Raw genomic sequence first — 16737 nt, 5'->3', positions numbered from 1 at the left:
AATTCTGCAAAATTATACTGCAGAAAATGTGTCTGATTTTTCCCACTCCCCCGTCACTTCTTATTCAACACCTGACTACTACTGTCTGAAAATTATGTTTTATATTTGCAACATTCTCTACAGCATGTTGTGTTTACCCAAGTGTTCCTTCAATAAGAGTTCAAGAGAAGACTTTATGGGTAAGCCTTCTATGGAACTTTATCATATTGGAAGGTATTGGAGGTTCAGAGTAATGGAAACCTAAGTAGCAATTTCAACAAGATTGTTGCAAAACATTAATATTGAAAATATGACAGAAGAAAAAAATGTGTGTTTGGGGTGCAAGAGAAGAAAATATTTTAAAATTATAGAGCAGATTTTGGCACCATATTAATTCTATCACTACTGTGAATTAGACCTCATCAATTTAAAGTATTGTGCGAAACAATCTACAATAGAAATTATTTTAAATCTTATGAAATAATTTTAAACATCATTTCCTTTGCTTTTAAAAAATTAAAAGCAAAATGACATTTTTAAAAAAATGTAAGTTTCTGTAAGAGGTCCAAACATTTTGCCATTCTATGAATATCTGTAATTTGCACACAAATGTCAAATGAACCTATACCTAAATAGTTGTGTCAGTTTAAGAACAAAAATGCTAACACAGACTTCAGATGGACTAAAGATTTTAAATGTTGTTGATGAATTCCAGAATGTTTTGATAGAAGTGACAGAATTGTTCCTTATGTGTATCTCAATAGTAAGGTTAGAAGATGGAGGGGCGACCCTCTCTGCTCCAATTAACATTGTCCTTTGTTTAGTAATAGCAGGCTATGTTGAATTAAAATTGCACTTGTTTATCCTCTGCAGAGGGATGGGAGAAAGACTCAATATTCATTTTTTATGTCCAGCTTCACTTAACATAGAATAAAACGTTAGCACTCATAATATGTCAGTTATGTTTACTAACTTGTAAAAAAATGCAAGGATTATTAAACTGAAGCTGTTCACATATAGAACACATAGATGATATACTTCTTCGGAGAAAAACAAACTATTTCTAAAGAATGAAAATTCTGTTTAAGCAAAATCTCTCTAAATTCTACTCTTAGAATTACAATTTCTAATAGAATCACTATTCTATTCAAAATAGCATTTTATTCATTCGAGCCCAGAGAAATGGAATTTGTATAGTATTTTGAAATGCATCTCTACTGTCTTCTTCCCAAAAGCAACCTAGAGTGGTAATTTAATTTTCTTATCCTAGAAATTTTGAGCTGCCGATCACTCCTTGATAAACAGGGATAATCAGGACAGATGAAATTTGTGCTCAGAAGAAACTTGTCATTTTACAGCAATGGCCAACTGTGCAGTACTATTTCTGACAACATTAAAATTTCAAAATGACATCTAAATGCCTGCTCCTGTCAATATCCTATCATAGCAATTTTGTTCCTTCCATTTTTGGATACGTTAATCTTATTTCAAGACACTTGAGATCATCCATACACATCAGGTCAGCGTATTTGCAGAAAAAAAACATGCTTTAATTTACTTTATTCGAGAATTATAGAGGAATATTGCTTGTGTCACAAAGAACAATTTTATTCATATTCAGCAATATTTGGTTGAAGATTGTTTCCATTAAAGCATTAGATTCAATAAGCTAAGACAGACATTCAAACAAATATAACATTAATTGTATAAGAAAGACAGTTTGGGAATACTATATTGAATTTTAAAAAAAACTGTTCCAACCCACCCAAATTGATCCCAGGGTTGAATAGCAAAAGGTCTAGTCTTGCAATCATACATGTCAGTTAGACACTTTCTCACTAGAGTTATTTTTACAGCCTAAAATGTAATACACTCAGAAAATGTATTCCTGGTTATTACTTTCAGATCAAAGTGATACTGTGAACTATCATCTTAAGTAGCTCAGCATTCTCTATAATAACTGGCAACAGTTCTCCAGAATCTTTTTTGATCCTAACTGGAGATGGTTGAGCTTGAATATGGCTCTTTGGGTATGCAGAATATATTTTTCTTCTATTGAGCTCCAGCCTAACATCATTGTAATGGGAATATTAGACATAGTAGACATTCTCCCTCTCCCTTTCCCAGCAAGTGCTTGTGGTTACTAGGAGTAAATACTTGACTTTATGGGACTTAAATAAATTAAAGAACAGAATACTTTACCTAAAGTGTTAGTGAGACATTGGGACAGGGAAAATAAGAGCAGCTAAATCATTTGCAGCTATTTGCTGAAAGGTGAATTTATCACTTTAAGCATAGAATCTTAGAATATACATGTAGGATGGGACCATCTACCTAAATACAGGAATCTACTATTACAGCATGGCCAATAGATAGACATATCCAGCAAATGAGAGAGAGCCTACTATTTCCTTTGGCACTGTTTCATTGTTGAGCAACTTTGCCATTAGGCATTTCTTTCAGATATCCAACCAAAATATATTTTTTATCACTTTAACCTAATATTTCTTGTCTTTTCTTCTTGAGCAACTCCTGAATAATTCTGCACTGTCCTCCACAAGACCTGTCTTCAGTACTGCAGTACAGTTTTCATGTTTTTCCTTCTCCATTCTGAATAACTTATTTATTGCATAATTATTTCATTTTACTAGGATAGCACTTGATTCCAATCAACTTTGGACAGCTCACCACATAAAACATAAACAGGAATGTAATAGTCAAATAAAATAAACAAGTTGAATAAGTTGCTTCCAATTATTTCACATAGATTTTTATTCTTCCAGGCTCCCTATTTCCCTTAATCAAGGTCTTCTGGACCTGCTCCATTTTGTCAACATTTTGCAAAAAATGCATGCAAGAATAGGACTTGATATTTTAGCCAAACTCTTCATAGGTTACTGCCTTAATTTGCTGAAGAGTCTTGCATAGCTCAATGAAGCTATGAGCTATGCCGTGCAGGGTCACCCAAGACAGACAGGTCATAGCAGAACTCTGACAAATGTGACCCACTGGAGAAGAAAATGGCAACCCAGTTGCAATGTATGGCTGTGAAAGTTGGACCATTAGAAAGGCTGAGTGCTAAAGAATTGAGGCCTTTGAACTATGGTGCTGGAGAAGATTCCTGCGAGTCGCACAAGGCGATCAAATTGGTCAGTCCTAGAGGAGATCAAGCCTGACTGCTCTTTAGAAGGCCAGATCCTGAAGATGAAACTCAAATACTTTGGCCACCTAATAAGAGGGAAGGACTCACTGGAGAAGAACCTAATGCTGGGAAAGATTGGGGGCAATAGAAGACTGGAAAAACAGAGAATGAGGTGGCTGGATGGAGTCACTGAAGCAGTAGGCATGAGCTTAAATGGACTCTGGGAGATGGTAGAAGATGGGAAGGCCTGAAGGAACATTGTCCATGGGGTTGCGATGGGTTGAACACAACTTCACAACTAACAACAACAACATTTTAGCCAATGCAGAATAGAAATGAACAATGACTTCTCCTGAACCTGACACTATTGATGTATCTTAAAACTGCATTTGCTTGTTTTTCAGTTGTATTGTACAACAAGCTCATGTTTAACTAAGGCACCAAGATCCTTTCTACATATGCTGCTGCTCAAAATGGTCTTCCCCATGCTATAGTCAATGCCTTTGATTTTTCCTACCCAAATATTGGACTTTGTATTTCTCCCTATTAAAAGTCATCTTGTTGGTTTCTTCCCAAGGTTAGCTTTATATTACTAATCTAATGTGCAGGTCAAGATGTAACTTATTACATTATATTAATTTCCTGCTTTTTTGAAACATATGGGAAATTAAACCGATATTAGTAGGCACTATACTTCAGAGTCCCTCCTCTATATACAGCAAATACAAAATTGATACACAATATATGTATACATAGACTAAATTTATCATCCAGCTCTACATAACAGTCTTTCTGAGAAGCACTAGAATTCCCACCAGCCATTTAACTGTAAATAGAAAAGATTATTCAATAAGAGATCTATGTGCCAAACAGAAAACAGTAGTATGAATTTTGTCTCTTCCAATAAACAGAATAATAACAACAGCATCAATAGTCTTTAACGCCTCTTGCAGTAATAAGTCTCCACTAAACGTTAAGACAAATCTCATCTTCTGAAAGTTAACTTTAGAGTTTGGTTAGTGATAGAGACATCTGAAGTACAGGATTATATGCTCCCAAATGATATAATAAGGATAAATTGAATCAAACTTCAGGATCTTTCTTTGAACTGACAATTCTTTTTAACCTTCACCTACTAGGACCATAAAATGTCAAACTACAGCTGCAACCAGATGCTTCCTTGAAGATTGACATGTTAAATTAATAAACATTTTCTTTTCATTTGGAAATAACGTCTCAATTTGTCTGTTGTCGTGACTATTTGCCACCACCATAGAAATGCTTTATTAACAGAAGGGCAGGAGTCTCTTGTGCTGTCTAAATCAAATTCACTTCACAATAAGTGCATTGTGGAGTAATAATAGCAGCTTGTTTTAGTCACACCACCATGTCAGTTCCAATTTCAAAAATTAGGCTCTGGTACACCAAATAGATAAAACATTAGAAGACTGCAAACATTTTGGATATTTGTTGTTGTACATGTTTGAGGGTAAAATGTTTCACATTTTTACAGAATAACAGAGTTGGAAGGCACCTAGCTCTGCTTTTCATTACACTACATATACTCAATTCCTGCAACGGTTCTTCATATGTTTTATCCTCCAGTCCCCTAATCATCTTTGTTGCTCTTCTACATTTTTCAGAATTTCAACATCTTTTTTTTTATATCATGGTAACCAAAACTGGGTTCAATATTCCAAATATGATCTTACCAAGGCATTATAAAGTGGTATTAGCACTTTACATGACCCCAATATTAATGCAGCCTAGGATTGCATGGCAGCTGCAGAATACTGCTGGCTTATATTTAAGTGATTATCGCAGTTACTACTATTGAGTCAGATACCACCTATTCTATATTTGAGCATTTGTTTTTTCTTGCCTAAATGTAAAACCTTACTTTTCTCTACTTTGAATTTAATCTTGTTAGATAGGGCACAGTGTTCAAGTCTGTCAAGCTCCTTCTGTATCTTGAGCCTTCTTGAGTATTGGCTGTTCCTGCCAGCTTGGTGTTGTCTGCAAATTTAATGAGTTCCCCTTCTATCTCCTTGTTTAAATTATTATTTAAATTATTGATGAAGATATTGAAGAGTATTGGACTATGACAGAGTCTTGGGTTACCTCACTGCATATTTTGCCCCATATAGATGTAGTTCTATTAAGGACTACACGTTGAGTGCAGTTGGTGAGCCAGTTACAAATCCTCACTGCATATTTTGCCCCATATAGATGTAGTTCTATTAAGGACTACACGTTGAGTGCAGTTGGTGAGCCAGTTACAAATCTGATGATGATACTGTCTAACCCACATTTTTCTATTTTATCAAGTAGAAGGTTGTTGTCTACTTTATCAATGCCTTACTGATGTCCAAACAAATTATATCCACAGTATTTCACTGGTCCACTAATTTTGTCACTTTGTCAAAGAATGCAATGTTTTGCTTGGCACGATCTGTTTTTATAAACCAATGGTGACTTCTGATTATGATTTTGTTTGTAGCTGTTTGCAGATTCATTGCTTAATTATCTTTTAATCTTTTCTGGAATGCCAGGCTGATGGTCTGTAATTTCCTGGATCCATTCTCCCCCCCCCCACTTTTTTTTGAGGGGGGGGGGAGATGGGAACTACATCAGCCTTTTTCAGGCAGCTGGTAGTTTCCTGGTGAAAGATATGGTTCACTGGTTCTTAGTTCACCTCTGCCAGTTCCTTCAGAATCTTGGGGTGTAATCCATCTGTTCTTGGTGATTTGAACTCATCTAGAATGGATAGGTGTTATCTTACATTTTTTTGCTTATTTTGATTGCATTCACAATCTGCATTTTACAATATTTTTTCTTGATAGGTTGGACTGTGTAAAGACAGATGCAAAAATGAGTTAAGCAATTCTGCTTTCTCTCAGCTGCTCTTCACCTTCTTACCAGTTTTTTTTCCATTAACGAACCAATCTTGATTGGTTTTTGATTTTTTTCTTGCTGTTTACAGGCTGAAAGAAGCTCTTTTTTGTTATCTCTGAGTTTTTGCAGCCAAGCTTAGTTCAATTTGGGCCTTAGCTTTCCTGACTTCATCTTTGCAGGTTCGGGCTATTTACTGATATTCTGCCTTAGTTATGTGCTCCTCTTTCCACTTTTTATGTGTGCCCTTTTTGTGTTTCAGTTTATCAGAGTTCTTTGTTCAACTGTGCTATTTTCTTAGTATGTCTTATTTTTCTTCTTCATTGTAATTTTTCCATACTGGGCTTTTATAAGGTTTTTTTTTAATCACTTTTCCCAAGCTTCTTAGGTTGTTTTTCCCTTGAGGATTCTCATCCATGGAATCCTTCTCAAACTGTCTCTAAATTTATTAAAATCAGCTCCCTTTAAGTCCAAGACTTTAGTTTGACTTTGTACTTTGTTACAAGCTCAAAATAAGTAATGAACATTATGGATTTTTTGTGGGTAAAATTGTAAAAAGAGAGAAGTAATTCAGAACTGTAGTTACTTCTTTAAAATCAACAAGTGGATCCTGGAAAGATAGAAGAAAGATGACTATGTTAAAATTTAAAATTTGATATGCTGTCATTTGGGTCACAGTCACTCAATATGTTTTAGATTCCATATAAATTATTATACTAAAATAGAATTTAAATAAATGAGATTGCTACTGTAACTTAATTGGAACACCATTCTTATGCCATTCTCTGTGGGGAAAAGAAAGGATATGATGGAGGTTAACAGCATTATGAATTTTGTTGAGGGAAAGAAGTGTTTCTTCTCTTATAATATCTTCTGGAAGTTACAGTAATTTTTCACTGACAACATGTACAAAAGACAACATGTACAATCTTGAAATGACCTCACCAAGATGAGAAAATTAATGTAGTCCACTTCATTGTCTGCCTAGGGAACTTTCCATCCAAAGGAATTATCTTTAATCTCCTCAGGGAAAGATGAAATCTGCTCACAGAAAACCTAGAAGACATTTACAGCATAGTTGTGAGGCAGGCAGGAATATATATCTCCACAACACCAAATGGAAAGAAATGGCAAAAATCTCTCACTTTTTGTAACTGAAGTATTTACTTCATAAACAAATTTAATTTCATTATAGACAATTTTTCATGACAGTCCCTTCATACTGAAAGGAAAAGTGGCACTGGCATAAATAAATAACAACACTGTTAGGATTTTCACTGTTAATACAAGACCACAGTGGAGCTTGAGGTTGTTGGTTTTTTGGGCGGGGGGAAATTCTATCATGGAATTCAGACCACAGCAAAGGCTAGTCTACTAAAATTGTCTCTTTGTACCCCTCTAAATCCAACTCAAGTGCAAAATTATGTTATGTTGATTTTAACATTTTAAAAAAAATATAAAAAAACTAAGTGAAAATAAAACCTGATGTCTAAGAAATATAGGAAATATATGCTGTTATATTTTATCTTTTGAAAAGCATGCTAAATTAATCCTCATTACTGGTTGAATCCTGAGTAGCTATCAACACAGGTCGTATGCATTTGAGTTTATCATTTTAAGTAAATGATAAGTGGTATTAAATTATAAAATTACCATTTGACTCTATCATTACCATCATCATAAACCACTAATGGAAAAGGAGCATGTGACATGAAATTTAGGCTTGAAGTTTTTTGACATTAGGTGAAATCACAATCTCAACTACAAACGTGGCTGGAATGAAAATATAGCTTTAGCATAACTAGCATCAGAATTAAAATAGGAACTATCATGGTAAAGTTGGTGTTTAGAAAAATAAGAAACAAAAAAAATGATAGCTAGAGACAGATTTTTAAAAAATAGAGACTGTGATATAGTCATTGTTGACCTCTGTAACTGTCTAGACCAGTGGTGTCAAACTAGATTTCTTTGAGGGCTGGGTCAGCATTGTAGTTCTCTGTGCGGGGAGGGAAGGCCGGGGAGTGAAAAAGGAGATGGGACAGATGCTTCCTGCATCACCCTGCTGGCCAAAATAGGACACGCTCCATTTTCAGCCTCCCTGGCCTCCAGCAGCACTCTCCTGGCCAAAAATGCACTGCGTAGAGGCTCTTTTTGCCTGGCAGAAGGCTGGAAAGGCTGAAAATGGGCCACAGGGGGGGCTGCATGCGCCCCCATCCTGCAGCCATTTTGGCTGGCAGAGGCACCACAAGCCGGTCCTTTGATATTTCCGGCCGGCCCAGTGGGCCAGATTTAAGCACCTTGTGGGTCTTGAATTTGATAACCCTGGCTTAGACAGTACCTGCACTTTTCTTGCAAAGATTTCAAAAGTGGTTTGTCATTTTCTCCTTCCAAGGGCTGAGACATAGTGAATAGCCCAAGGACATTGCTGGCTTTTTTTTCTAAGGTGGAACTAAAACTGCAATTTCTTACCTGATGTCTACTTGTATGTAAGATTACCAGTGCTTGAAACAAAAAAACAAGTCTATGTGGACATCTGATTGGTTTTTGATTTGTCAGTATTATCTGTGGATACAAACCATCATGCATCAATGAATAATGTTAGGCTTACATGGACATGATTGCTATTTAATAGGTGTCGTGTTATTGGGTAGCTTGTATATGTGATTGAGCTATTAAAATGTTGGTATTACTGAGAGTTTTAAGACTTCCATACCACATCCGTACCACTTCAAATAAAATTGTTTTTCACTGCAGAGTAATCACATTTTAAAATGCCAGTCACCAAGTATGCAATAGGTAGAAAAATTAAGAGGGTTAATTATGGTAATAATTTATATGAGAAGAGTACATCTTCCTTCCCCTATCATCATCACTTTCTATAGAAAGACTATTGAAAGCATCCTATCATATTGTGTTACTATGTGATTTGGAAGTCTTACTGTTTCAGACAGGAAGGCTGTGCAGAGAGTGGTGAGGATAGCATAAAAGATTATTCACTCCCTTTTGTCCAGGACATAGCTTGACCAGAGTGTATCTGGTCTTCTACCTATTTAGAGTGTATGGTATTGTCAGGATCACTGCACATCCTTTCCATGACTGGTTTTCTTTGTTACCTTCTCAGAAGAGGCTTCATGGTATCCAAAGCAAGACAAGTAGATTCTGCAATAGCTTTGTACCTTATAGTATCAACCTTGTTAATACTCAAGACTCTTTTTTCTGCTTTGTATTCAAATGGACTATAATTGTTATACATGTGTGTCAGAGGTGATATTCAGCAGGTTCTGACCAGTTCTGGAGCGGAAATTTTGAGTAGTTCAGAGAACCAGCAATTTTCACCCCTAACTAGAGATTTTACAGTATCCTTCTCCTGCTACACCCAGCAAGCCACACTCACAGAACCAGTAGTAAAACATTTTGAATCCCACCACTGATGTGTGTGTGTGTGTGTCTGTGTGTGTGTGTAGGCATCAGAAATTTAATTTTTAATGTGTGCCAATGTGTTCACAGAAAAAAGTGACAATAAATGGCTTCCAGTGGTGCTTCCATCGATGATGGATCGGACACCGTGATTGTGCGTGGCTTCGATCAGTGTTTACCTTGTTGGAGGGTACCAAACAGGACCGGATCCACCTCAGAGGGGTGGAGAAAGAGGGAGAGACTGCCAGCTGGGTCAAGGGGAGCCGCATCTCCCCTCCCTGGCTAGGCATACTCCCCTTGAAGACAGGAGTAAGTGGCAGTCTTTAATAGCTGCCCTGAAGACAGGAAGCAATTTGGGAAATAAGATCATGCTGGAGTGGAGAAGAAGCAGGCAGCATGGAGACCAGGAAAACTAGCTGACATATGGATACTAAAGTACCCTGGAATTAAGCTAAAAAGAAATTTTAAGAAAGAAAAATAGTAAAAGCGGCGACCAGAGAAAGTAGGGGGGATATTGACATCTGAAAGTGGCTTTGAACTTTGAAAGGAGCTAAATTCTAGGAGGAAGCCAGAAGAAGATACTTGTTTAAATTGAACAAATATATGATTTTGGCACTAAGTAGGCATAATTAAAAGCTAAACTTGAATGTGTCAAAAAAAAAAAAAAAAAAAAGAACAGTAATTGATAATTGGATTTATTGGATATTTGAAATTTAAAAGCCCTAAACAGAGAAAAGAAAGGGGGGGGGGGGAGAGTGGAACTTGGACATAACAGAGAGTGCCACCTAATGGTAAAGGAAAAAAAAATAGTGACTCTTTAAAAAATGCCTGGTTCTTTCAAAGTAGAATTTGATAAAAAATAAGAGAAACTTTGTTACAATAAAATAGAAACCCTAAGTGAAAAGTGAAAACATAGAATATCAAAATAAAAGAAAGAAGCGTGAAGAAATTACTCTGGGACTGTTTGGTGATTTTGTCATAAACTTAAACTTATGGATATTGGAATGTTTGATGATCTTGGAAAAACTTAAAGAAGATTTAATAGAAGTTCATCGTTGGAAAGAAACATCAAAGACACTGCTTGAATTAAATTACTGGACAATTGATTTGGATTTAAAGACGAAAAAAAGGGATAAAGAAAATATAAAAGAAGTGTTTAAAAATGGCAGAAGTTTTTTTGGAACTAAAAATGGAATTAAGAAATATGAAAGAAATGTTACATGAAAAAGGTGAGTCGTACTGTCTAGCTTTACAGTCATTAGAAAAGGCAATTCTGGAGTATGAAGAACAACAAGGAGTGCCAGAAGGGGAGGAGCTAATTAAAGAAGAAGCCAGCTACAATGAACAATGAATATTAAAGCAAAAGAGAAAAAGAAAGGGAATTAAAACTTGGAGCACTTAGCACTTAGACTTTATATACTGCTTCACAGTGCTTTACAGCCCTCTCTAAGCAGTTTACAGAGTCAGCATATTGCCCCCAACAATTTGGATCCTCAGTTTTACCACCTCAAAAGGATGGAAGGCTGAGTCAACCTTGAGCCTGGTGAGATTTGAACTGCCAAATTTCAGGCAGCTGGCAGGCAGCAGAAGTAGCTTACAGTACAGCACTCCAACCACTGTACCAGCATGGTTCATGATTAAATGGTTAAATGTTATGTACCCAAATAGTTTCAAAGAGATTTTTGAAAACATATTGCAACCTATTGGCATATAATTTATGTATTTTATTTAGCCACACTTCTTAAAAACAGATTCTTAAAGCAGTCACTTAATATTAAAGGAAAACAACTGCAATTAGAACTTAGTCTTCAGACAGGAACTTGGTCTTGATTCATCAGAAGCTCTGTATCAATTCCTTCTAAATTGTTTTTTGTGGCTTCAGTGTTACTCATAAATGGCAAAATTGACTACTCTGCTTAAAAACAGCAACATAAGTACTTTTATTTCCACGTGGAAACTGAATTTCATGTTTGATATGGAAAAGAATGAAACTTTGATTCTGGGTTTTACAGATTATACTGATAGACTTTTGTAGAAATGACTGATTCATACTATTATGGTAAAACAAAAAGTTGTGATTTGTTTTTAATGTCTTATTCTACTGTAACAAATAGAGTCAGAAGTCAATTCTTCTTTTTCTTTCCCTACCCTTCATTACTTTCTTTGCCCTTTCCCTCTCCCTGTCCTCTTATTTACTTTTGTATTTTGTATTTTATAATACTTTATAACCCAATAAAATGTATTAAAAATGTTTTTGTGTTACAACATACCATAATTGCTATTGGGCCCTCAGCGAGATCTTGAACACACTCTGAATCAAATCATCTATCAGATAGATAGATAGATGATAGATAGATAGATAGATAGATAGATAGATAGATAGATAGATAGATAGATAGACAGACAGACAGACAATCCATTTACTTATTTATATTACATTATAAATAATGTCATTCCTCCAGTGACTTTATATGAACATAACTTTTTTCCCTTTAATTTCATTGTTTTCTTCTCATTTTTATTCAGGCACTTCTGTCATTCAAGTAACAGCAACTGATGCTGATGACTCTAACTATGGCAACAGTGCCAAAATTGTATATAGCATCCTCCACGGTCAGCCATATTTCTCTGTGGATCCAGACACAGGTTAGAATATCCGTTGACTTGCTTTGTTCTGGTTGTCTGAGTTTTGCATTGTTCCAGTGATGTTCCAGAACTGACAGTTTTAAGGAGCTTTTTCAAATGTTTGCACCTTTTGTTTTGAATGATTTATTCAAATACTGTTGTACATTAAGTGTTGTACCTGATGATTCTTGAGTCTTGACAGATGTATCTTTTCTTTTATGTATACTGAAAGCATTTGCACCAAGACAAATTCCTTGTGTCCAATCACACTTGGCCAATAATTCTATTCTATTCTCCATGCTTGTTCAGCTGGAATGTTCACTGTTAATTTCAAGATGTGGGGTGGAATACTGTTGGGCAAAAATGTTAGTGTTTCTTCTTAGCTTGGAGATGGAGGTAAGCAAAATGAAAAAAAAAATTCCTGGTGTTTTTTTTCTGGAACAATAGTTTGTCAACTTTGAGACTTCAACAAATGCCAGCCTTATCAGTCTGTTTAACTGGCTGTGGAAACCATCTCTTAGATAAGCCAAACTGAAAACTTTCCATGAACTGCAGGAGGGCAGCTGATTCATCAACCTGGTCCTCTGGCATAATTTGCAAATAGTTTACATGAGCATGGTGATTGTGAAGCTACAGTTGCTGGCACATAACCCAATTCTGAGCCAGTTCACTTAAAAATGTAAAACTGCTTTATATATAATGATGTGGGGGGAGGGGGGGTTGGGGGGGGCAAAGTAAGAGAAGTTTCAGTAATAGCAAACATGTTAATATTGGCTTTTACATGGTGAATTTGTGCATTGCTCAGTCAGCATAAAGATAATGAAAAGGATAATATGGAGAAGGTGGATAAGCATATTGTCTCTTTCCTTGTCGCCACAAGTCCCATGTTTTATTTTCACCCTGAGTATTAACAATGATCTAGAAAGGAACTGTTCACATGCAACAAGGACAACATTACATTGATAAGTTGATAAGTTGGATTGTGCCATTATGGTTATTGCCACATTTTCTCTCCTCTATAATACATTAGTACAATTCTCTTTTCTCATGTGATAGTGTAACGTTTACATGCAGGATTGATTTAGAAAGTGCTTTTATATATTGAAATGATACATCTGCTACATATCTAGATCTAACTCCTCTGGGATTTTGGAGAAGATTGTAAATGCCTATATTAAAATTTGCTTTTAAATCTCTCTGTCTGTCTGTCTGTCTGTCTGTCTCTCTTTCTCTCTCTCTCTCACACACACACATGCACGTGCACACACACACACACACAAGCATACCTTTTATTCTAACATACGTAGCCATTTTAGCTTTGCTAGAAAGATAATTACATTGATTTTAATGCCAGGCTAAAAATAATGTGAAACTCCCCACCCTCCCTTTTTTCCCCTCACTGTAACATTAAGCTGGACAAATCCACTTTAATACTCTTTTTCATATTTCCTTTTGCTTCTGTTCTCCATTTTTACCCACAAGGTATAATCAAGACTGCTTTGCCAGATATGAGCCGAGAAAATAGAGAACAATATCAAGTGGTCATCCAAGCCAAGGATATGGGAGGCCAGATGGGTGGATTATCAGGAACCACCACAGTGAATATCACCCTGACTGATGTCAATGACAATCCACCTCGATTCCCTCAGAGTATGAAATATTTAATAATTCTGTTATCTTCAAAAAGTCGCTATATTCTTTCACCATCTGTGACAGTAATGCAAGTGAATTGATACTGCAACTTTTTAAAGTTGTACCAGAATTAATATCTGTGTATGTCAAAAAAAAATTCTTGCTTTAAACTAAAGCTTTCAAATTGGGGTATTTTATCATATGAGACTGAACAATTTGAAATGCTAAAAACACAATAATCTTTTTTTACTTGTAACATGTTCTACTTGTCAGTGTAATGAGTGCTGTAAACACTTGGTTATGTGTGATTTGAGTTTTTTCTATTAATTGACCTGAAATGGAAGCGAAATGTTCCTATTTTTGTAGGTATCAAAAAGTTTTTGTGCAACTGTGCTTGATGTTTTAAATGTCTTGTGAATTAATCAGACAGAATGGATGTTAGAAGGGATGATGTTAGAAAATTGTCTCCATTTTCCAGAAGAGTTAGGGGTAACAGTGCATCTGAAACTGCCACTCATAAAAACTAGAAAATTTATCCAGCATGGTCAAGGAACAACCAACACAACTAACCTTGCCAAGAATTGTCATTTTTTTTCCAAGTTCATCATCCATACTTATCACAGACTCAATGAATATAAATCCATGTGCTAAATAAGCAAAACTAAATGCAGGCAATCAACAAATCATATTTTCATATAGAAAACAGTACAGTCATGAATGAATGAATGGGGAAATAGTGTGTTGCCCTTTACTGTTTGGTGCATCAAATTAACTGGTAGGAATAATTATGAATGATATAACCTATTACTGATATTCCACAGGTTTTAATAATCATAGACTACAGGTAGCCCTCAACTTATGACCTAAATTGAACCCAGAATTATGGTTCTAAGTCATGGCAGTTGTTAAGTCAGGTGCCTACATTTAGATTTCCACATTGAGGTCATTACTTGGGGTGCAGGTTGTCACAGGGAGGGGAAGGCCCCAGGAGTCCCTGGCACAGGCCCATTCTGCAGCACTTCCCCAGCTCATCCATGGCTAACAGAGTCTTCCCCATCCCCTAAAATACCTTCACATTGTATCCCATACACTTGGGCCTCTCCCCTCATCACGTCTCACTCTATCGATCTTTACTGAATATCCTCTTTCCAAAGGGGAAGCAACCAATGCACTGCTCAGCCTTCCTCTACAGATGTCATGTGGTAGCATCCCAGAAGCAGGCATGATTTTGGAAGCAGGCACAGTTCTCGCAATCTGAGAATTGTGGTCACTCCCCAAAATGGTGCCTATTCCAGGATAGCATGAAATACTTGTGTAGGACAGTCACATGGCAGATTGGCTGATTGTCTTTCAGAAAAAGAAGCAGGTGTTCCATGATCAATTGAGGAAAGATGAGCTAGAAGAACATTTATTGGTTCACTATATTTGCAATGCGGCTGGAGAATAAAACCACTAACTTGGAATTAAATGAGAGCTGGGTCAATCCAATGGGGTGACTGAAGTTGGGATGGGATAACTCACCATGATCAACTCACTATAACCGACTCACCACAGGAAAAATCTGTTTGGGACAATTGAACAGAAAAGTTAAATTAATTTTGATGGAACTGTGTCCAATAATAATAAAATAAAAAGTCAATCCAGAAATATAAGAGTTACAATGATTTTGATGAAAATTATAAAGGTATCTGAATGAAAGATACTTTGTAAAGAGGCAACTGGATTTGTTTTTCTTTGAAGACATTTCAATTCCCATTCTTCAGCTCTGACTGGATGGTGGGGAATGGAAGGATTTATATTCCTTGCATACAGTTGGCCATTTGCATTCTTTTATAGAGTTATTGAGGCCACTTGGAGGTTTATCTGTGTTCTCAGGGTCACCTGAGTAGTGCAAATGGGTGTGGAGCCTTCTTGGAACTGTTGAAAGGACTATGTTGTGGACTTGTGCTTTCTGCAGGATGTTTCTGCCCTATGTTTCTTCACTGTTGAACACACGCAAAGGCTGTGGGGATGAGTCTGTGTTGTCTGCATCTCAAACTGAAGTGCAAATGGTCCTGTAGTGTGCACTTTTTCCTGGAAATCTGTGTTTTGGTACAACCATGACCCAGATGACTGAGAATCTCCATAGACATTCACCTATGAACTTTGGGATGAACAACCTTTGAATGGTGCAGGAATATGAATGGATTTCCAGAAAAAAAAATGCAGAATACAGGACCATTTGTGCTTCAGTTGAGATGCAGACCACATAGACTCATCCCCACTGCCTGTACCTGTGTTCAACAGTGAAGGGACACAGTATTTCTCCACCCAATGTAATCTATTTTTCTAGATAACTGATCAAGTGCTATGAATTCCTATATTGATTCATTATTGTTTTCCATCTAATTTTCCTCTTTAAAAAATCAATTTAAGTGTTGGTTTTCTATATGTTTACAGGGTTTCCATAGGAAATATTATTGGGAAATACTTTTTTGTAGTTATTTTTTACAATCATGGTTTTAATAATAATATGCATCTTCTTTAGTTCCAAGATACCATAGCATTGCAAAGCATAAGAAGTTACATTGCTTCATGTATAAGGTTCCTATAAACAAGGTCAAATTACTGCAGTTGAGCTATGAGTCAGGCTGCATAGCAATGTGATTCCAAAATGCCACATATCGTAGAACATTCTGTCCACTAATTCTAGTCTGAGTTCATTTTTTATAACACTTGTGTAATATGAGTATTGATTTTCATTCATCATTTGGGTAAGAGGTCTACTTAAGATGCAGGGATGTGACAGAGTAATCAAGCAAGCAAGCTGTGGAACTCAGAGCAAGGTGATATGCTGTAAAATGTATGCTACTTGGTGGCAATATCATAATGAGAATGAAAGCATCATAATGGAAGAGGAAGTGTTTGGTAATGATTTTTCAGCTCTTATTATTTCCTACAGAATGTATGTGGACAAAGATATATAGTAAACCTTCACAATGATATATTTTAATTACCATCTGCTCTAATGTATTTGCAGTTCATCAACAAATAAATAAAAACAATTGTAC

At 36.1% G+C, this 16737-nt stretch overlaps 1 protein-coding gene across 2 annotated transcripts in view; it reads left to right on the top strand.

Annotated features, from left to right (window-relative positions):
- CDH9 (cadherin 9) overlaps positions 1-16737 on the top strand; it is a 165200-nt gene that overhangs the window by 98177 nt on the left and 50286 nt on the right. For both annotated transcript variants that reach the window (XM_087961178.1, XM_026675384.2), the window contains exons 4-5: positions 11957-12076; positions 13538-13705. In XM_087961178.1, the coding sequence (XP_087817304.1) occupies positions 11957-12076; positions 13538-13705 (288 nt within the window). The remainder of the gene's footprint in view (positions 1-11956; positions 12077-13537; positions 13706-16737) is intronic.

This window comes from Notechis scutatus, chromosome 3, assembly GCF_049901735.1.
Source record: "Notechis scutatus isolate UNSWTSFEM ecotype Mainland chromosome 3, rNotScu1.2, whole genome shotgun sequence".
NCBI classification, from domain to species: domain Eukaryota; kingdom Metazoa; phylum Chordata; class Lepidosauria; order Squamata; family Elapidae; genus Notechis; species Notechis scutatus.
Note: the sequence above shows the minus strand (reverse complement) of the source record. Positions and strands in the feature narration are given on the sequence as shown.